This window comes from Rhinolophus hipposideros (assembly GCF_964194185.1).
Source record: "Rhinolophus hipposideros genome assembly, chromosome: 19".
NCBI classification, from domain to species: domain Eukaryota; kingdom Metazoa; phylum Chordata; class Mammalia; order Chiroptera; family Rhinolophidae; genus Rhinolophus; species Rhinolophus hipposideros.
Window position 1 is genome coordinate 26,561,830 of NC_138065.1, and position 18,082 is coordinate 26,579,911.

At 38.3% G+C, this 18,082-nt stretch overlaps 1 protein-coding gene across 1 annotated transcript in view; it reads right to left on the minus strand.

Annotated features, from left to right (window-relative positions):
• Positions 1-18,082, minus strand: part of SPTA1 (spectrin alpha, erythrocytic 1) — a gene marked incomplete at its 5' end in the record, with an annotated part of 119,822 nt that overhangs the window by 80,468 nt on the left and 21,272 nt on the right. Inside the window, 2 exons of the mRNA XM_081025128.1 lie at positions 15,499-15,609; positions 16,226-16,363. Of these exons, the coding sequence (XP_080881254.1) occupies positions 15,499-15,609; positions 16,226-16,363 (249 nt within the window). The remainder of the gene's footprint in view (positions 1-15,498; positions 15,610-16,225; positions 16,364-18,082) is intronic.

Consider the following 18,082-nt stretch of genomic DNA (forward strand, 5'->3'; position numbering starts at 1 on the left):
GAGAAAATCAAGTGCACCCATACTGATGTCAGATGAGACAGACTTCAGGATAAAAAAGGTAATAACAGACAAAGATGGACATTTCATAATGCTAAAGGGTACTATAAAACAAGAAGACATAACAGTCATCAATATTTATGCCCCCAATTAGGGAGCACCGAAATATACCAAGCAACTACTAACAGAACTAAAGGGAGAAATTGACCAAAACACAATTATTCTAGGGGACCTAAATACATCATTGACAGCTATGGATAAATCATTCAAACAGAAAATAAAGAAATAGCAGCCCTAAATGACACATTAGATGAAATGGACATAATTGACATTTATAGAGGACTTCATCCTAAAACATCAGACTATACATTTTTTTCTAGTACACATGGAACATTTTCAAGGATAGACCATATATTGGGACATAAAACAAGCCTCAGCAAATTTAAGAAGATTGAAATCATACCAACATACTTTTACAGAATGACCGGGTCAAAGAAGAAATTAGAGGAGAGATCAAAAGATACATAGAAACAAATGACAATGAGCATACATCCTAACAAATTTTTGGGATGCAGCAAAAGCAGTTTTAAGAGGGTAATTTATATCATTACAGGCCTATCTCAAGAAACAAGCAAAATACCAACTAAATAACCTCACATTACACCTTAAAGAACTAGAAAAAGAACAAATGAAACCCAAAGTTAGCAGAAGAAAGGAAATAATAAAAATCAGAGCAGAACTATATGAAATAGAGAACAAAAAGACTATAGAAAAAATTAATGTGACAAAGAGCTGGTTCTTTGAAAAGATTAACAAGGTTGACAAACACTTGGCTAGACTCTCTAAGATAAAAAGAGAAGGGACACTAATACACAAAATCAGAAATGAAAGAGGGGAAGTTATCACGGATGCCATAGATACAAAGGATCATCCAAGAATACAATAAAGGAACATATGCCACCAAATTCAATAACCTAGAAGAAATGACAAGTTCTTAGAAACATATAGCCTTCCTAGGCTGAACCAAGAAGAACTGGAAAATCTAAACAGACGATCACCAGTAACGAAATTGAATCAGTCATCCAAAACCTTCCCAAAAGCAAAAGTCTGAGACCAGATGGCTTCACTAGTGAATTCTACCAAACCTTCAAAGAGGATCTAATGCCAATCCTTCTCAAACTCTTCCAAAAAATTGAAGAAGAGACAGTACTCCCTAACTCATTTTATGAGGCCAACATTACCCTGATACCACAACCTGGTAAGGACAACACACACACACAGAAAAACTACAGACCAATATCTCTGATGAATACAGATGCAAAAATCTTAAACAAATTTCTAGCAAATCGAATACAATGATGCATTAAAAAGATTATTCATCACGACCAAGTGGGGTTCATCCATGGGGCACAAGGATGGTTCAACATCTGGAAATCCATCAATGTGATACATCACATAAACAAAATAAAGGACAAAAATCATATGATTATATCAATTGATGCAGAAAAAGCATTTGACAAGATACAACATCCATTTATGATTAAAACACTTAATACAATAGGTATAGAAGGAAAATATCTCAACATAATAAAGGCCATATATGAAAAGCCCTCAGCTAATCTCATAATTAATGGTGAAAAACGGAAGCCCTTTGCTTTATGTTCAGGAAAACGACAGGGCTGTCCCCTATCACCTCTGCTTTTCAACATAGTGTTGGAAGTACTCGCCAGAGCAATCAGGCAAGAGAAAGAAATCAAAGGCATCCAAATTGAGAATGAAGAAGTTAAATTGTCACTCTTTGCAGATGACATGATGCTGTATACAGAAAACCCCAAAGACTCCACCAAAAAGCTATTAGAAACAATCAATGAATACAGTAATGTGGCTGGCTACAAAATCAACGTACAAAAGTCTATTGCATTCCTATATACTAGCAATGGAATATCAGAAAAAAAATACAAATAAAAACAATTTCTTTTACTATTGCAGATAAAAGAATAAATAAACTACCTAGGAATAAATTTAACCAAGGTTGTGAAAGACCTATATGCTGAAAACTACAAGACATTTTTAAAAGAAATTGAAGAAAACACATAGAAATGGAAAAACATTCCGTGCTCATGGATTGGAAGAATCAACATAGTTAAAATGGCCATATTACCCAAAGCAATATACAGATTTAATGCAATCCCCAGCAAAATCCCAATGGCACTTTTTAAAGAAGTAGCACAAAAAATCATCAGATTTTTTTGGAACCACAAAAGACCCCGAATAGCCAAAGCAGTCCTAAGAAAAAAACAGTGCTGGAGGTATCACACTCCCTGACTTTAGCTTATACTGCAGCACAACAATAATCAAAACAGCATGGTATTGGCAGAAAAACAGACACATAGACCAATGGAATAGAATTGAGAACCCAGTAATAAAACCACAAAAATATGGACAGATAATTTTTGATAAAGAATCAAAAAAAAATACAATGGAGCAAAGACAGCCTCTTCAATATATGGTGCTTCCAGAATTGGAAAACCATATGCAAAAAATGAAACTGGACTGCTATCTGTCACCTTGTACCAAAGTTAATTCAAAATGGATCAAAGACTTAAGCATAAGATCTGAAACAATAAACTGCATAGAAGAAAACATAGGTACTAAACTTATGGACCTTAGGTTCAAAGAGCATTTTATGAATTTGACTCCAAAGGCAAGGGAAGTAAAAGCTAAAATAAATGAATGGGACTACATCAAACTTAAAAGCTTCTGCACAGCAAAAGAAACCATCGACAAAATAAAGAGGTAACCATTGAATGGGAGAAGACTTTTGCAAGCAGTGCCTCCGATGAGAGGCTAATATCCAAAATATGCAAGGAACTGATGCAACTCAACAACAAAAAAACAAACAACCCAATTGAAAAATGGGTAGATGACCTGAAGAGACATTTCTCCAAAGAGGACATACAAATGGCAAATAGACATATGAAAAAATGCTCAACATCACTAATCATCAGAGAAATGCAAATGAAAACCACAATGAGATCACCTCATCCCAGTCAGAATGGCTTTCCTCGACAAGACAAATAATAACAAGTGTTGGAGAGGCTGTGGATAAAAAGGAACCCTCATGCACTGTTGGTGGGAATGCAGACTGGTGCAGCCATTATGGAAGGCCGTGTGGAGGTTCCTCAAGAAATTACGAATAGAATTACCATATGACCCAGCAATCGCTCTCCTGGGTATCTACCCAAAAAATCTGAAAACATTTCTCTATAGAGACACGTGTACTCCAATGTTCATTGCAGCTTTGTTTATGGTGGCCAAGACATGGAAACAACCAAAATGATCTTCGATAGATGAATGGATAAAGAAGTTGTGGTATATATACACAATGGAATACTATTCAGTGTTAAGAAAAGATGAAATTTATGACAGCATGGATGGATCTTGATATTATTATGCTAAGCGAAATAATTCAGACAGAAAAAGCAGAGAACCATATAATTTCACTGATATCTGGTATATAAACCAACAACAACAAAAGAAGAAGACAAACAAATGAAAAACAAAAATTCATAGACACAGACAATAGTTTAGTGGTTACCTGAGGGGAAGGGGTGGGGGGTGGGAGATGAGGATAAGGGGGATCAAATATATGGTGATGGAAGGAGAACTGATTCTGGGTAGTGAACACACAATGATATTTATAGATGATGTAATACAGAATTGTACACCTGAAGTCTATGTAATTTTACTAAGAATTGTCACTCCAATAAATTAAAAAGAAAAAAATGTATCAATTAAATTCATCTGATCTAGTGTATCATTGAAGGCTGTTTCATGGTTGTTTCTGTGTCTGGAAGATCTGTCCATTGGTGTCAGTGCGGTGTTAAAGTCCCCAACTATGATTGTATAAGGTCAGACAATTAAGTTCGCAAACTCTTCCCAGAAAAACTGCTACATATTACTATGGTCACCTTTGAAGTACTCTTCTTGGGAAGCTATGCAAGGATGCCACACCTAGTCCATCCTCCAAAGCAATTTTGGAACTCTTTCTGGAATGGCCATCAAAGATGTTGTTGTATTACCCTTGATATCTTGAATGTCATCAAAATGTCTTCCTTTCAATATTTCCTTTATCTTTGGATAAAGGAAGAAATCACTGGGGGTCAGATCAGGTGAGTAGGGAGGGTGTCCCACTAAATTTGTTTAGTAGCTAAAAATTTTCTCACAGTCAGTGCCGTGTGAGCTTGTGCATTGTCGTGATGAAAGAGACATCAATTGTTGGCAAACAGTTCAGGTCATCTAACTTTTTCATGCAACCTTTTCAGCACTTTCAATTAGTAAACTTGGTTAACTGTTTGTCCAGTTGGTACAAATTCATAATGAATAATCCCTCTGATATCAAAAAATCTTAGCAACATCGTTGCAACAAGTTCTCAAACTTAATTGTCAGCACTTGTATTACTGTCAAGCTCTCCCTTTATATTGGTCAATATTTGCTTTATACATTCAGGTGCTCCTATGTTGGGTGCATAAACATTTACAAGGGTTTTATCCTCTTGTTGGATTTTCCCCTTTATCATTATGCAATGTCCTTCTTTGTTTCTTATTATCGCCTTTAATTTGAAGTCAATTTTCTCTGATATGTTTTGCTACCCTAGCTTTTTGTTTGTTTCCATTTTCATGAAATGTCTTTTTCCATTTCTTTACTTTCACTGTGTGTATCTTTGACAAAAAGTGGGTGTCTTGTAGGCTGCATATGTATGGGTCTTGTTTTCTTATTCTTTCAGCCACCATATGTTTTTTTTTATTAGATTTAAAGTAATTGTTGATAGATATATAGTTATTGCTATTTTATTACTTATATTTTTGACCTCTTTTCTTCTTCTTAATAAAGAAGTCCTTTTAACATTTCTTGTAATACTATTTGGCGATGATAAATTCCATTAGCTTTTTCTTTTTGGGAAGCTATTTATCTCTTTTTCCATTTTAGATTATATCTTTGCTGGGTAGAATACTCTGCTTTCATCACTTTAAATATTTGACGCCCATCCTTCTGGTTTGCAAGGTTTCTGATGAGAAATGTGCTGACAGTCTTACTTTCTTTCTTTTTTTTTTTGAATATTTAACTTTTTTTTTGTTTTATTACTGTTCTTGTTAGCTCTTTTTACACTTTATTTATTTTGATGTTCAATATAATTTTATATTAATTTCAGATATACAGCATAGTGGTTAGACATTTACATAATTTAAGAAGTGATCCCCCTGACTAGTCTAGTACCCACCTGGCACTATGCATAGGTATTACCACATTATTGACTGTATTCTCTATGCTTTACCTTACATTCCCATGACTATTTTGTTAGTACCAATTTGTATTTCTTAATCCCTTCCCCTTTTTCACTAACCTCCATCCCCACTTCCATCTGGCAACCATCAAAATGTTCTTCATATCTACGAGCTGGTTTCTGTTTTGTTTATTTTGTTCTTTAGATTCCACATATAAGTGGAATTATATTGCATCTGTCTTTCTCTGTCTAACATACTCCACTCAGCACAATACCCTCTAAGTCCACCCATGCTACCCCAGATGGTAAGAACACATTTCCATCCACAGCCAAGCAATATTTCATTGTACATATGTGCCACCTATTCTTTAACCATTTATCCATTAATGGACACTCAGGCTGCCTCTACATCTGGCCATTATTAGTAATGCTGCAATGAGCATATGGATGCACTCATCCCCTTGAATTGATGTTTTGGGTTTCTTCAGATAAATACTGAGATATGATCCCTGGATCCTTCTTTGTCTCTTGTTATAGCCTTTGTTTTATTTTTTCCAGTTCTTTTTGTTTATTCATTTATATATTTATTTTTGGTTTTTTAAAAGATTTTTTATTAAAATAAAAATTTTATTAAAATAAAAATAAAAATATAAAGGTCTGATAATTAAGTTTGAGAACTTGTTGCAGCGATGTTGCTAACCTTTCTTTTTTTTTTTTATTAGTTTCAGGTATACAAGACAAGGTAATACTTAGACGTTCATCATCCACATCCCTCACACTGTGAAACCCCTCCCCCACACACCATCCCCTCGACCTCACACCGAGCCACCACACCACACATACAAAATTACAGTTGGCATTCACCAATGTTTAGCTTCTGGTGTACAATGCCATGATCAGGCATCCACATTATCTCTGAGGTGGTCTCCCAAATAGGATGCATGTCCATCTGATACCCAACAAAATCTTTACAACATTATTGAATAAGTTCCCCAAATTAATTTTCAAAAAACCCTGAGGCCATCTTGTGGTTACCAGCTGCTTCCTAATCCCTTCATCTTTCCTCTTATCCCCAACCCCCCCCCACCCATCTAACAACTCTCTGTTTTTTCTTTGTGTCCTCAAAACTGTCTCTGATTAGTTCATTCACTTATTCTTTTCTTTAGATTCCGCATATAAGTGAGATCATATGGTACTTGTCTTTCTCTTTCTGACTTATTTCACTTAACATAATGTTCTCTAGATCCATCCATGTTGTTGCAAATGATAAGATTTCTTTCTTCTTTATGGCTGCGTAATACTATGGAAAACAGTATGGAGGTATCTCAGGAATCTGAAAATGGAACTACCCTATGATCCAGTAATTCCACTCCTAGGCATCTACCCGGAGAAATCCAAAACTCCAATTCAAAAATCAGTATGCACTCCTATGTTTATTGCAGCACTTTACACAATAACCAAGATATGGAAACAACCGAAATGCCCATCGGTAGATGACTGGATTAAGAAACTGTGGTACATTTATACAATGGAGTATTACGCAGCTAACCTTTTTTGATATAGGGATTATTCATTATGAATTTGTACCAACTGGACAAACAGTCAAACAAGTTTACTATTTGGAAGTGCTGAAAAGGCTGCATGAAAAAGTTAGATGACCTGAACTTCTTGCCAACAATTCATGTCTCTTTTATAACGAAAATGCACAACCTCATACGGCACTGTCTGTGAGGGAATTTTTAGCCAGTAAAAAAATAATTGTATCAGACACCCTCCCTACTTACTTCATATGGCTTGCAATGACTTCTTTCTTTACGTGAAGATAAAGGAAATATTAAAAGGAAGACATTTTGATGACATTCAGGACATCAAGGGTAATGCAACGACAGTTCTGATGGCCAGTCCAGAAAATGAGTTCCAAAATTGCTTTGAAGGGTGCACTTGACACTAGTATTAGTGCATAGCTTCTCATAGTGATATTCAGCAATGAGGTATGTAGCAATTTGTCTAGTATGAGTTCGTGAACTTAATTGTCGGACTTCATACAATATTATATTAGCTTCACATGGACATCATAGTTATTCAACAGTACCCACCTAGGCCTGTATAGTGTTATTACCACATTATTGATTTTGTTCCCTATACTAAAGAAGTGATCACCACAATAAGTCCAGCAACCATCTGACACTGTGCCATGCTATCACAATATAATTGATCTCCCCCCCTTTCAACAACTACCAATTTGTATTTCTTAATGCCTTCACCTTTTTCACCCTGACCCCAACCCCATTCTCATCTATCACCCTGATAGATCTAATATCTGTCTGGCACCATATATAGATATTATAATATTATTGACTATGTTTCTTGTGCTATGCCTTACATCCCATGACAACTGTGTAACAACCAATTTACAATTCTCAATCCTTTCCTTCTTTCACTCACCCCTAACCCCCCCATCTTAAATAGGTCCCCCTAAGATCCTTGTAATATTGGTTTGGTGGTGATGAACTCCTTTGGATTTTTCTTGTCTGGGAAGCTCTTTATCTGCCCTTTAATTCTAATTGATAGCTTTGTTGGGTAGAGTAATCTTGGTTGTAAGTCTTTACTTTTCATCACTTTGCATATTGGCTGCCAATGCCTTCTGGCCTGCAAAATTTCTGTTGCGAAATCAGCTGCCAGTCTTATCACTTGTAGGTAACTAACTGCTTTTCTCTTGCTGCTTTTAAGATTCTCTTTGTCTTTAACCTTTGGCATTTGAATTATGATGTGTCTCGGTGAGTGCCTCTTTGGGTTCATCTTGTTAGGGACTCGCTGTGCTACCTTAGCTTGTATATCTATTTCCTTCACAAGGTTAGGTAAGTTTTCTGTCATTATTTCTTCAAATAGTTTTCAATTCTTTGCTCTCCCTCTTCTCCTTCTGGTACCACTATAATGTGAATGTTGGTACACTTGATGTTGTCCCAGAGACCCCTTAAACTTGCCTCAATTATTTGGATTCTTTTTTCTTTTTGCTGTTCTGGTTGGGTGATTTCTGCTACCTTATCTTCTACATCGCTGTTCTGATCCTCTGCTTCATCTAATTTACTGTTGATTCCTGTAATATATTCTTCATTTCCATTGTTGTATTCTTTATTTCTGACTGGTTCTTTTTCATGATTTCTATCTCCATTTTTATGTTTCTTATTTCTTTGTTCAAGTTTTCCCTGAGATCGGTAAGCATCCTTATAACCAGTGTTTGGAACTCTGTGTCTGATAGATTGCTTGTCTCTGTTTTGTTGAGTTCTTTTTCTGGAACTTTGTTCTGTTCTTTTATTTGGACATGTTTCTTTGTCTCCCCATTTTGGCAGCTTCCCTGTGTTTGTTTCTATGAATGAGGTAGAGCTGCTATGTCTTCCAGTCTTAGTAGAGTGGCCTTATATAGTAGGGTGCTGTGGGGTTCAGTGACACAGTGTTTCTGGTCTCCTGAGCCATACACTCCAGGTGTGTCCCTTATGTGGACTGTGTGTGCCCTTCTCTTGTAGTTGAGCCTTGAAGATAAATGCACATCAATGGGAGGGATAGACCCTTGGGGTCACTGGTTGGGAGGACTGGCCTTGACTACAGTAGAACAGTTGTTGTCAGGAGCTGACTCTACAGAGCAGGATCTGCCTCAGCAGGACTCTGGTGCCTGTCTATACCACCCCTTGGGTGTGTCATTCTTGGAGGTGGCTGAATGATGTTCCAGCTAATTTTGAAGCTGTCCAATGGGGGTGCCAGCACCAGGACTATGTTGGAGGGGATCCACTGTAGATTAAGTTAAGCCCGAGCCTGTGCCCCACCTGGGGGTCACCTGCCAGGAGCCACAAAGAAATTTGCAGATGGCTGCCACACATGCTGCTTATGTGCCTTCAGAGGCCAAGCCTCAAACCAAGGCTGGCTGCCACTAGTGCTGAGCTTAGGGCTACTCAGCCAGAGGTACAAGACACACTCAAGACAGATACTGCTCGTCTGGGTTCTGTCACCCTCTGAGAGACCCTAGAAGAGTCTGCAGCATGAGCTAAATCAGGCAATTTGTATGAAAAAGCCAATGGAAGTGGCTTGGGTGTGTCCGAAAGTTGGGTGGGGTGGGGTCTCGAATTGCGGTGAACAAATGGTAGAGACTCAGATATGGTGGTCACCTGTATCCAAATGCCGGGAAAGTGGAAGGATCAACAAAGAAACAATGGCCTCCACCAGCTTCTCTGTCCAGGCAAAAGCTGCCTCTTTAAACCCATCCTAAATATCTCAAACAATTCAGTTACCCTGCCCTCCCATATGTCTCTACTACCTTTACAGCTGCTTCCCAGTGCTGGAGTTCAGAGGTAGTGATTCCATTGGTGGGTAAGTCCATGCATGGTGCCTTTAAGAGGAGTATTTGGAGTGCAGCTGCCCTCTGTCTCACTCAGTCACAATCTCCATTTGTTTTCAAACCAGAAATTATGGAGAATTCTCTCCCCGGCACTGGAACCCTGGGCTGGGGTGGGGCTGGGATCTCTTGCTCCTCTAGCGGGTGGAGGGGACCTTCACTGACAAAATATCCCTCCTGATCTTTAATGGTCACAAGTGGGTGTGGTATCAGTCTGTTCGGCATCTCTGCCCCTCCAACCAGTCTTGAGGTGGCTTCTTCTGCATATCCTTAGTTGTAGGGCTTTGGTTCAGCGAGATTTTATGTGATTCTCAATGATGGTTGTTTTGTAGTTTAGTTGTAATTTTGTGAGAGAAGGTAAGCACGGCATTTCTATAGCCTTTATTTTAAAGTCTATGTTGTCTTCTATAAGTATTGCCACCTCAGCTTTTTTTTCCATTTTAATGAAATATCTTTTTCTCATCCCTTTACTTTCTATCTGTGGGTGCCTTTTGGTCTAAAGTGAGTTTCTCAAGGCAGCATATGTAAGGGTCTTGCTTTCTTATCCATTTAGCCACCCAATCTTTTGATTGGAGCATTTAATCCATTTGAATTTAAAGTAATTGTTGATAGATCTGTAATTGTTGCCATTTTATTATGCATATTTTGGATATTATTTCCTTTTTTGTTTATTGTCTTAAAAAAAGTCCTTCTAGGATTCCTTGTAACACAGGTTTGGTGATGATGAACTCCTTTTGCCTTTTCATGTCTGGGAAGCTCTTTTTCTGTCCTTTGTCTTTAAATGATAGCTTTGCTGGTAGAGTCATCTTGGTTGCAGGTCTTAACTTTTTATCACTTTGAATACTTCCTACCACTCCTTTCTGGTCTGCAAAATTTCTGTTGAGAAATCATCAGATAGTTTTATAGCAGTTCTCTTGTAGTTAACTAACTGCTTTTTTCTTGCTGTTTTTAATAGTCTCTTTTTGTCTTTAAATTTTGGCAATTTAATTATGATGTGTCTTGGTTGGAGCCTCTTTGGGTTCATCCTGTTTCAGACCTTATGCACTTTCTGGGCTTGTATATCTAGTTCCTTCACCAGGTTAGGGAAGCTTTCAGTCATTATTTCTTCATATAAGTTTTCAATTCTTTGCTCTTTCTCTTTTCCTTCCGGCACCCTTATGATGCGAATGTTAGTACACTTGATGTTGTCCCAGAGGTCCCTTATATTACCCTCATTTTGTTGGATTCTTTTATCTTTTTGCTGTTCTGATTGGTTGTTCTCTGCTACCTTATCTTCTAAATCTCTGATTCAATCCTGTTTTTTCTAATCTACTGTTGATTCCCTCTAATGTATCTTTATTTCAGTTATTGTATTCTTCATTTCTGACTGGTTCTTTTTTATGTTCCTATCTCCATTTTTATGTTTCCTATCTTTTTGTTAAAGTTCTCCCTAGACCATTGAGCATCCTTGGAACTAGAGTTTGGAACTCTGCATCTGATAGATTGCTTGTCTCCATTTTGTTTAGTTCTTTTTCTGGAGCTTTGCTGTGTTCTTTTATTTGGGATATGTTTCTTTGTCTCCCTATTTTGGCTGTGTTTTTGTCTATGTATTGGGTAAAGCTGCTATGCCTCCTGATCTTAGTAGAGAGGTCTTATGTAGTTGGTGTCCTGTGGAACTCAGTAGTACAGACTCTTTGGTCACCATAGCCAGGTGCTTCAGGTATGTCCCTTGTGTGGGTTGTGTGTAGTTGAGCCTTGGATTTTCTTTGCATGTCAATAGGAGAAATAGACCCTTAGGCTGATTGGTTATGAGAACTGGCTCTAAACACAGTGGATGAGCTGTGGTGCAAGGGCTGATCCTATTGAGCAGTGTTTGCTTCATTGGGGCTCTGTTGTCTGCCCTCTGGGTGTGTTGTCCTTGGAGGCAGCTAGGTGATGCTTTGGCTTGGTTTGAAGCTGGCCATCAGTCGTACCAGTCATGGGGCTTTCTGGGAACAGACTTCCTGCATGCCAAGTTTAACCGTAGCCTATATCTTGCCCTGGGCCTGCTGTTATGAGCCACAAAGCAATCTGCAAGATCCACCACTCACACTGGACTTGGAGGTGACTCAAGAGGCTGTGAACCAAGGCTGGTTGTCGCTAGTGTTTAGGGCTGCTCACCCAGAGATATGGAACTTGCTGAAGTCAAATGCTGCTTCTTTGGGCTTTTAGTACCTTCGAGAAATTTTATGAAAGTCTGAGCTAAGGTAGGTTGTTTATATGAAAAAGTCACTGGAAGTAGCTTCATTGTGCCTAAAAGTTGGGTGGGACAAGGTCTCAGGGAACAAATAGGGTGGGGCAGATGAAAGGTGATAGCTATTAATAGTTTGACAGAAGCTCAGATATGGCATCTTCTTCTTTCTGCATGCTCCTGCATGCAGAAACAGTTCAACAAAGGGCAGGGTTCAACAAAGAAACAATGGCTTCCCCCAGCTCCTCCTTCCAGGAGAAAGCTGGCCCTTTAGCCCTTGCCCTGAAGCAATATAACTCAGTTCCTCCCCGTAAGTCCCTAGTGCCTCTTGAGCTGCTTCCCCAGTCCTGGAACTCAGAGCCAGTGAGTCCATCAGTGAGCAAGTCTGTGTGAAGGCCTTTTAATAGGAGCACCCAGGATTGCAGCCACCCTCTGATTCAGCCAGGCACAATCTCTGCTGGTTTTCATCCCTCGTTGGCACTGGAACCCTGGGCTGGGGAGCCTGGTGTGAACCTGGGACCCCTCCCCTGGGTGGGGGGAACGTCCGCAGCTGAGATATCCCTCCCAATTTTTAATGATCACATATGCGTGTAGGACCAGCCTGTTTCATGTCTCTGCCCATCCTACTAGTCTTGAGGTGGTTCCTTTTGTATATCAGTAGTTGTACGGTTTTGATTTAGCTAGACTTCAGGTGATTTTCAATGATGGTTTTTCTGTAGTTTATTTTTAATTAATGTGGTCCCAAAAGGAGGTGAGCACAGCATTTACCTACTCTGTCATCTTGACCTGACCGGAACTCAGCTAACAGTCTTATGGAAGCTGCCTTGTAGGTAACTAACTGACTTTCTCTTGCTGCTTTTAAGATTCTCTCTTTGTCTTTAAACTTTGTTATTTTGATTATTATATGTCTTCTTTGAGCCTCTTTTGTTTCATCTTGTGTGGGATCCTCTGTGATTCCTGGACTTTTATATCTATTTCCTTCACCAGGTTAGGAAAGTTTTCAACCAATATTTCTTCAAATAGCTTCTGAATCCCATGCTCTTTCTCTTTTTCTGGTACCCCTATGATGTGAGTGTTGTTACATTTGATGTTGTCTCATAGGTCCGTTAAGCTATTATTATTTTTTAATTATTTTGTTTTCTTTTTGCTGGTCTAGTTGGGTTTTTTTCTGTTACCTTGTCTGCCAAATCACTGATTTAGTTCTGTGCCTTATCTAGTCTGTTAGCAATTCCTTCTTGTGCATTCTTCATTTCAGTTATTGTATACTTTATTTTTGGCTGGTTCCTTTCCATGCTTTCTATGTCCATTTATATGCTTACTATCTCTTTGTTGAAGTTCTCACTTAGTTCATGTACTATTCCACTATGTTCCTTGAGCATTCTTATAACCTGTGATTCGAAGTCTGTATATGGCAGATTGCTTGCCTCCATTTCGTTTAGTTCTTTTTCTGAAGTATTCTCCTTTACTTTCATTTGGGACATGTTTCTTTGTTTCTTTACTTTAGCTGCCCCTCTGTGTTTGTTTTTATGTATTAGATAAATCTGCTATGTATCTCAGTCTTGGCAGGGTGGCTTTTGTAGTATGTGTCCTGTGGGGCCAGAGACACAGCCTCCATGGTCACCTGAGCCAGATGCTCCAGGAGTGTCCCTTCTGTGGGTTGTCCGTGCCCTTGTGTTACAGTTGAACCTTGATTGGTGTTGGCATATCAGTGGGTGACTTCTGGATGACTGGTTGTAAGGATTATTCATGTCCATAGCATATAAGCTACTGTGCAGAGGTTGATTTTGTAGAGGGGACTATACCCCAGCAGGATTTGGTTCTTGTGGAGACCACCCTTTGTAGTGCGCCACTTGTGGTGCTGAATCAGATGGTGCTAGTTGTGGTCTAAAACTGGCCAACCAGTGTGTTAGTTTTTAGGCTTCTTAGGAGGGGCTCTCATGCAGGCCAAGGTCAGTTGTCCCCTTGATATGTCTGGGGCTACCTGGTAGGAGCTACAAAGCAATTCACAGTTTCTTGCTGCCTATACGGGACCTGAAGCTGTGTGAGAGAAGCCACACTGCAAACCCAGGCTGGCCACCACCAGTGTCAGGCTTAAGGCAGCTCAGCAAATGGCTGAGTGCACCTGGAGTCCTGCTGCTGCCTGATGGCTGCCTGTAAGGCTTAGCTGCTGAAAGAGCCTTGGGTTGTAAAGGAGTTAGAGGAGGCAGGGTCTCAGAAAGTCACCATGTTGGGGTGAGTGGTATCCACCAGGTTAATGCAAATTCAGATTCACTCAGCAAAAGGTTTAGGGAACACCCAGACCAGCTGTCACCCACCTGGGGCCTGCAGACCCCTGAGAGATAAGAAATACTGCAGCATGGGCCAATACCAGCTGCCTGCTGAAAAAGCCTCTAGTGATGTGCAAGATGTGTGGGGCAGGGTTTCATGGATTCACTAGGGTGGAGTGAGTGGTATTCACCAGGTTAATGTAGATTCAGATTTGGCACAAGTGCTGAACCTGGAGCAACCCAAAAAGCTCAGAGCACACCAAGCATGCCACAATATTTTCAAAATCTAGGTTATAGTAAATGAATTATGATGTCACCACAAGGTGAACATTTGATCTATTCTTAAATCTTCAAGTGCAAGCACTATTGAAATAGCCATGTCCAGTGGCTAATCTATCTACTTCTCTATCTAGCTAGCTATCTAAAATCTCTCACATGTATTTATATTTACATCTATATTTATATGAAGACAGAAGTAAAAAATTGTACAAGTAAATTTTTACTCATATTCATTTATGAACCCCCAAATTACTAGAGCTAAACATGGCTTAATTGATTAGAAATAGGAAAATGACCTAAAATGAATGATAACACTTTATAAACAATAAAATTATTTTACACCATTAGCTTTTACCAATGAGAATCAATGAAACAAGCATATGGATTAATAAAGGATCATATTAAGCTCTGTATTGACTGAAGATTAACAGGGAAGACTTGGAATTTGATTGTTATTTTTGTTGTTGCAGTGGTGATGGTGTGTGTACATGTGTGTGAGTTTAAACTAACACTATCCTAGAAGACAGCCAAAGACATTTAATATATTGGACCCATAATTTTTTTCTTACAATTCTTTGAACCTTGTTTATACATAGACCGTTTTTACTGGGACCTTGTAACTTAAGGTTAATAGTAAAACTGTAGTAGTATTAGATGAGAAGCACAAAGATATGCTTATAAAGGAAATAGATATTACTTAGATATCTAAATATTGATAGAGAAAACTAAATAGAGATATTACTAGAGAGGAAAACTTAAAAAATAATAAATTTCAAATTTTTAAGTAATAATTCTATATCAAATGTGGATCCAATAGTTTCTATTTATACTGAAGAAAAAAGATAAGCATTTCATCAAAAATATAAATGGCATGAAATATTGAAAACATTCAAAATAAGCTTTTGGAAGCAAGAAATATGTTGATAAAATGGGTATTATTGTTTTCCTAGATGTTTTCTCTTAAGAATAATCCTCCTGTTATGTCTGATGGAAGAGTGAGTCTAACGATAGATGTTGAATGAGATGATATATACAAGCATGAAGCCAACGCCCAAACCAGGGCCCATTTCTTACTGTGATCTTCTCCTCCTGGGCAGTGAAGGCTTCTTCAAAGTCATCATGCTTCTGAAGAAGTGCTTCTACACCCCCCAGGGAGTTTCCCAGGTCCTTGTTTTCCAGGAAGGCCTGTAGAAGACAGAAAGACACATTAGCTGTGCCTCATTGGTGAGAAACATTCCCTTTGGAGTATCTCTGAGACAAGGACTAAGGAAGGATGTGAGGGAGATGGAGACCAAAGTGGGAATTATCACAAAGCAGTATAGAAAGTAGAGACTAACCTCATGCAGCAGGAGCTTTAGAATTCCTAATGCTTTATCACCTTTTTCTCTAAGTCCATGCACATAGAATTCTCCCAACTGATCTAAGCACTATTCTGAGCTTTCAAAGCTGCCTCAAGAGGACCACTCACCTTCACCAGAAATCTCTGGTTAACCCTGCCTGACTCATCACAATTTTTTCTTCCTGATCCCCTAGAAATTTGATAATATTTCCTCATATTCAGTTAAGGTTAAAGCCTCTCTGCTATGTATTTAGGTTTTTTTTTTTCCCATAAGGAAATGTAGGAGCTTTATAGAGAGGGTCAATCTTTTCTTCTCTTTGTATGGAGTTCACTCTCCAGTTCCTGGGACAAGCTTAGGACAATAGGAGTGGTTTTAAGGGTGTTGATTAACCACCATTAGTCATGGTGGTAGACAAAGAGTGGAGAAATGGTTTCCAGACCCTGTTCAACCCCTCCTGTTACCTCTTGTCTACTCATCCAATTGTCCACTTGCTCACTGTCACGGTAGAAGAGGTGCAAGTTCAAGCATTGCTCATACTGATGCTGATGCTTGGCCCACAGTTCCAGCAGGGCATCCCAGTTGTTGTCAAGTATTGCCATCTTTGGAAAGGAAAAAAAATTAAAGAGGAAGATATTTAGTCAATTTATCTTATTCTATATGACTGAGCATCTGATAAATGAAAGGACTTTTGAAGAATACAAAGATGAATAGGAAATGGGTTTTTCTCTTAATGCTCTAACATCTAAGTGAATAATTGTAGTATAGGAAAAATGGCATAAATGCCATGACACAGGTACAACACATTTAATATGTATAAACAAACAAGAAAAGATTAATTCTATTGGAAGAGTCAGGGAGTAGAAGTATGGGAAGTATATATACCAAACAGATAAAAAGGGTCGGGGTGGGACTTAGGTTTATGGGAGCACATAATGCCACAAGCAAGTAATTACTCCAAGTAATTGTTAGAGTACACAAAGTGCTCCATGGAAAAGTGCAGAGCTTAAAAAAAGTGGACATCTTATGAATTTTAACTTCATAGAGTACTTAAATTATCAGACTCAGAAGTTAGTATTTTATTCTGAAATCTAATAAGAACCATCAAGAAAAGAGAAAAATGACATTATTAAACCCACAAAAAGCCTGTTTTTTCCCAAGCACCTACCCAAGAAATTCATGCTTATTATCACAACTGCTGTGTTAAGTCCATCAAAAAAGCAGCACAAATTCTCAGAATCCTAGAATAATAGGTAGGTGTTTAAGAACTTAGGATCCTACTATTCCTTTGGCAGAAAATTGTTAATAATAAAATCCATATTATAATGTTCCTGTAGAGTACTGGGGGAATTAAAAATACGTTTATCTCAACCTTATCCATCACACAGTATTGGAGGCTTTGCTTGTCATCTAATGAAATTCAAAGAAGCCTGCAAATTTTAATCATCCTAAGGAATTCTTATGACTGTGACTGGACCAAAATATCTCACAAGGGTCAAGGTGTTGAGGTGAGCCCATGTGATCCAAAAGATTAGGATGATGGCAAACCTGATTCTTCATTCAGTGGAATTCAGAGTGTTTGAAGCTTCCCCCAATTAATGTGAATTCAAAAAAACACAGAAAGAGGAGAATCAGTTTGATTTAAGATTGTATAGAGGAGAGAAGTAAAGGTACAGGTGCCAGGCACTGTGCTAGGCACCTTAGGAAACCCAAATATGAATAAGGTACAGTTCTCACAATCTAGAATTCACAATCTAGAGATGAGCATAGGAAGTGATAAAACAGCATATGTGACAAGGCAAGGTGGTATGGAGGTTTCAAATTAGGTAGAAGTTAGGTTGATGAAATAAATATTCAGAGGTAAGGAAGCAGCACACATCATGTCCTGAGAATTCCTTCCTTCCTTCCTTCCTTCCTTCCTTCCTTCCTTCCTTCCTTCCTTCCTTCCTTCCTTCCTTCCTTCCTTCCCTTCTTTCATCTTAGTTCTGTTTCTTTCTTTTTTTACATTAAAGTTTATTGGGGTGACAATAGTTAGTAAAATTACATAGGTTTCAAGTGTACAATTCCATAACACATCATCTATATATCACATTGTGTGTTCACCACCCAGAGTCAGTTCCATCACTGTATATTTGATCCCATTTACAGACATATTAACCTGAACATACCTGATCTCATCTGAGAATTTCAAATGACTCTATTTAGCTAAAGCAATAGGAAGTACTGTGAAAGTTGGGTTCATATTACTAAAATATTTGTATGATGTCTATCCTCTTCCCATTCAGAGATTATCATATCATTATGAGATTAATCAAGGGCTA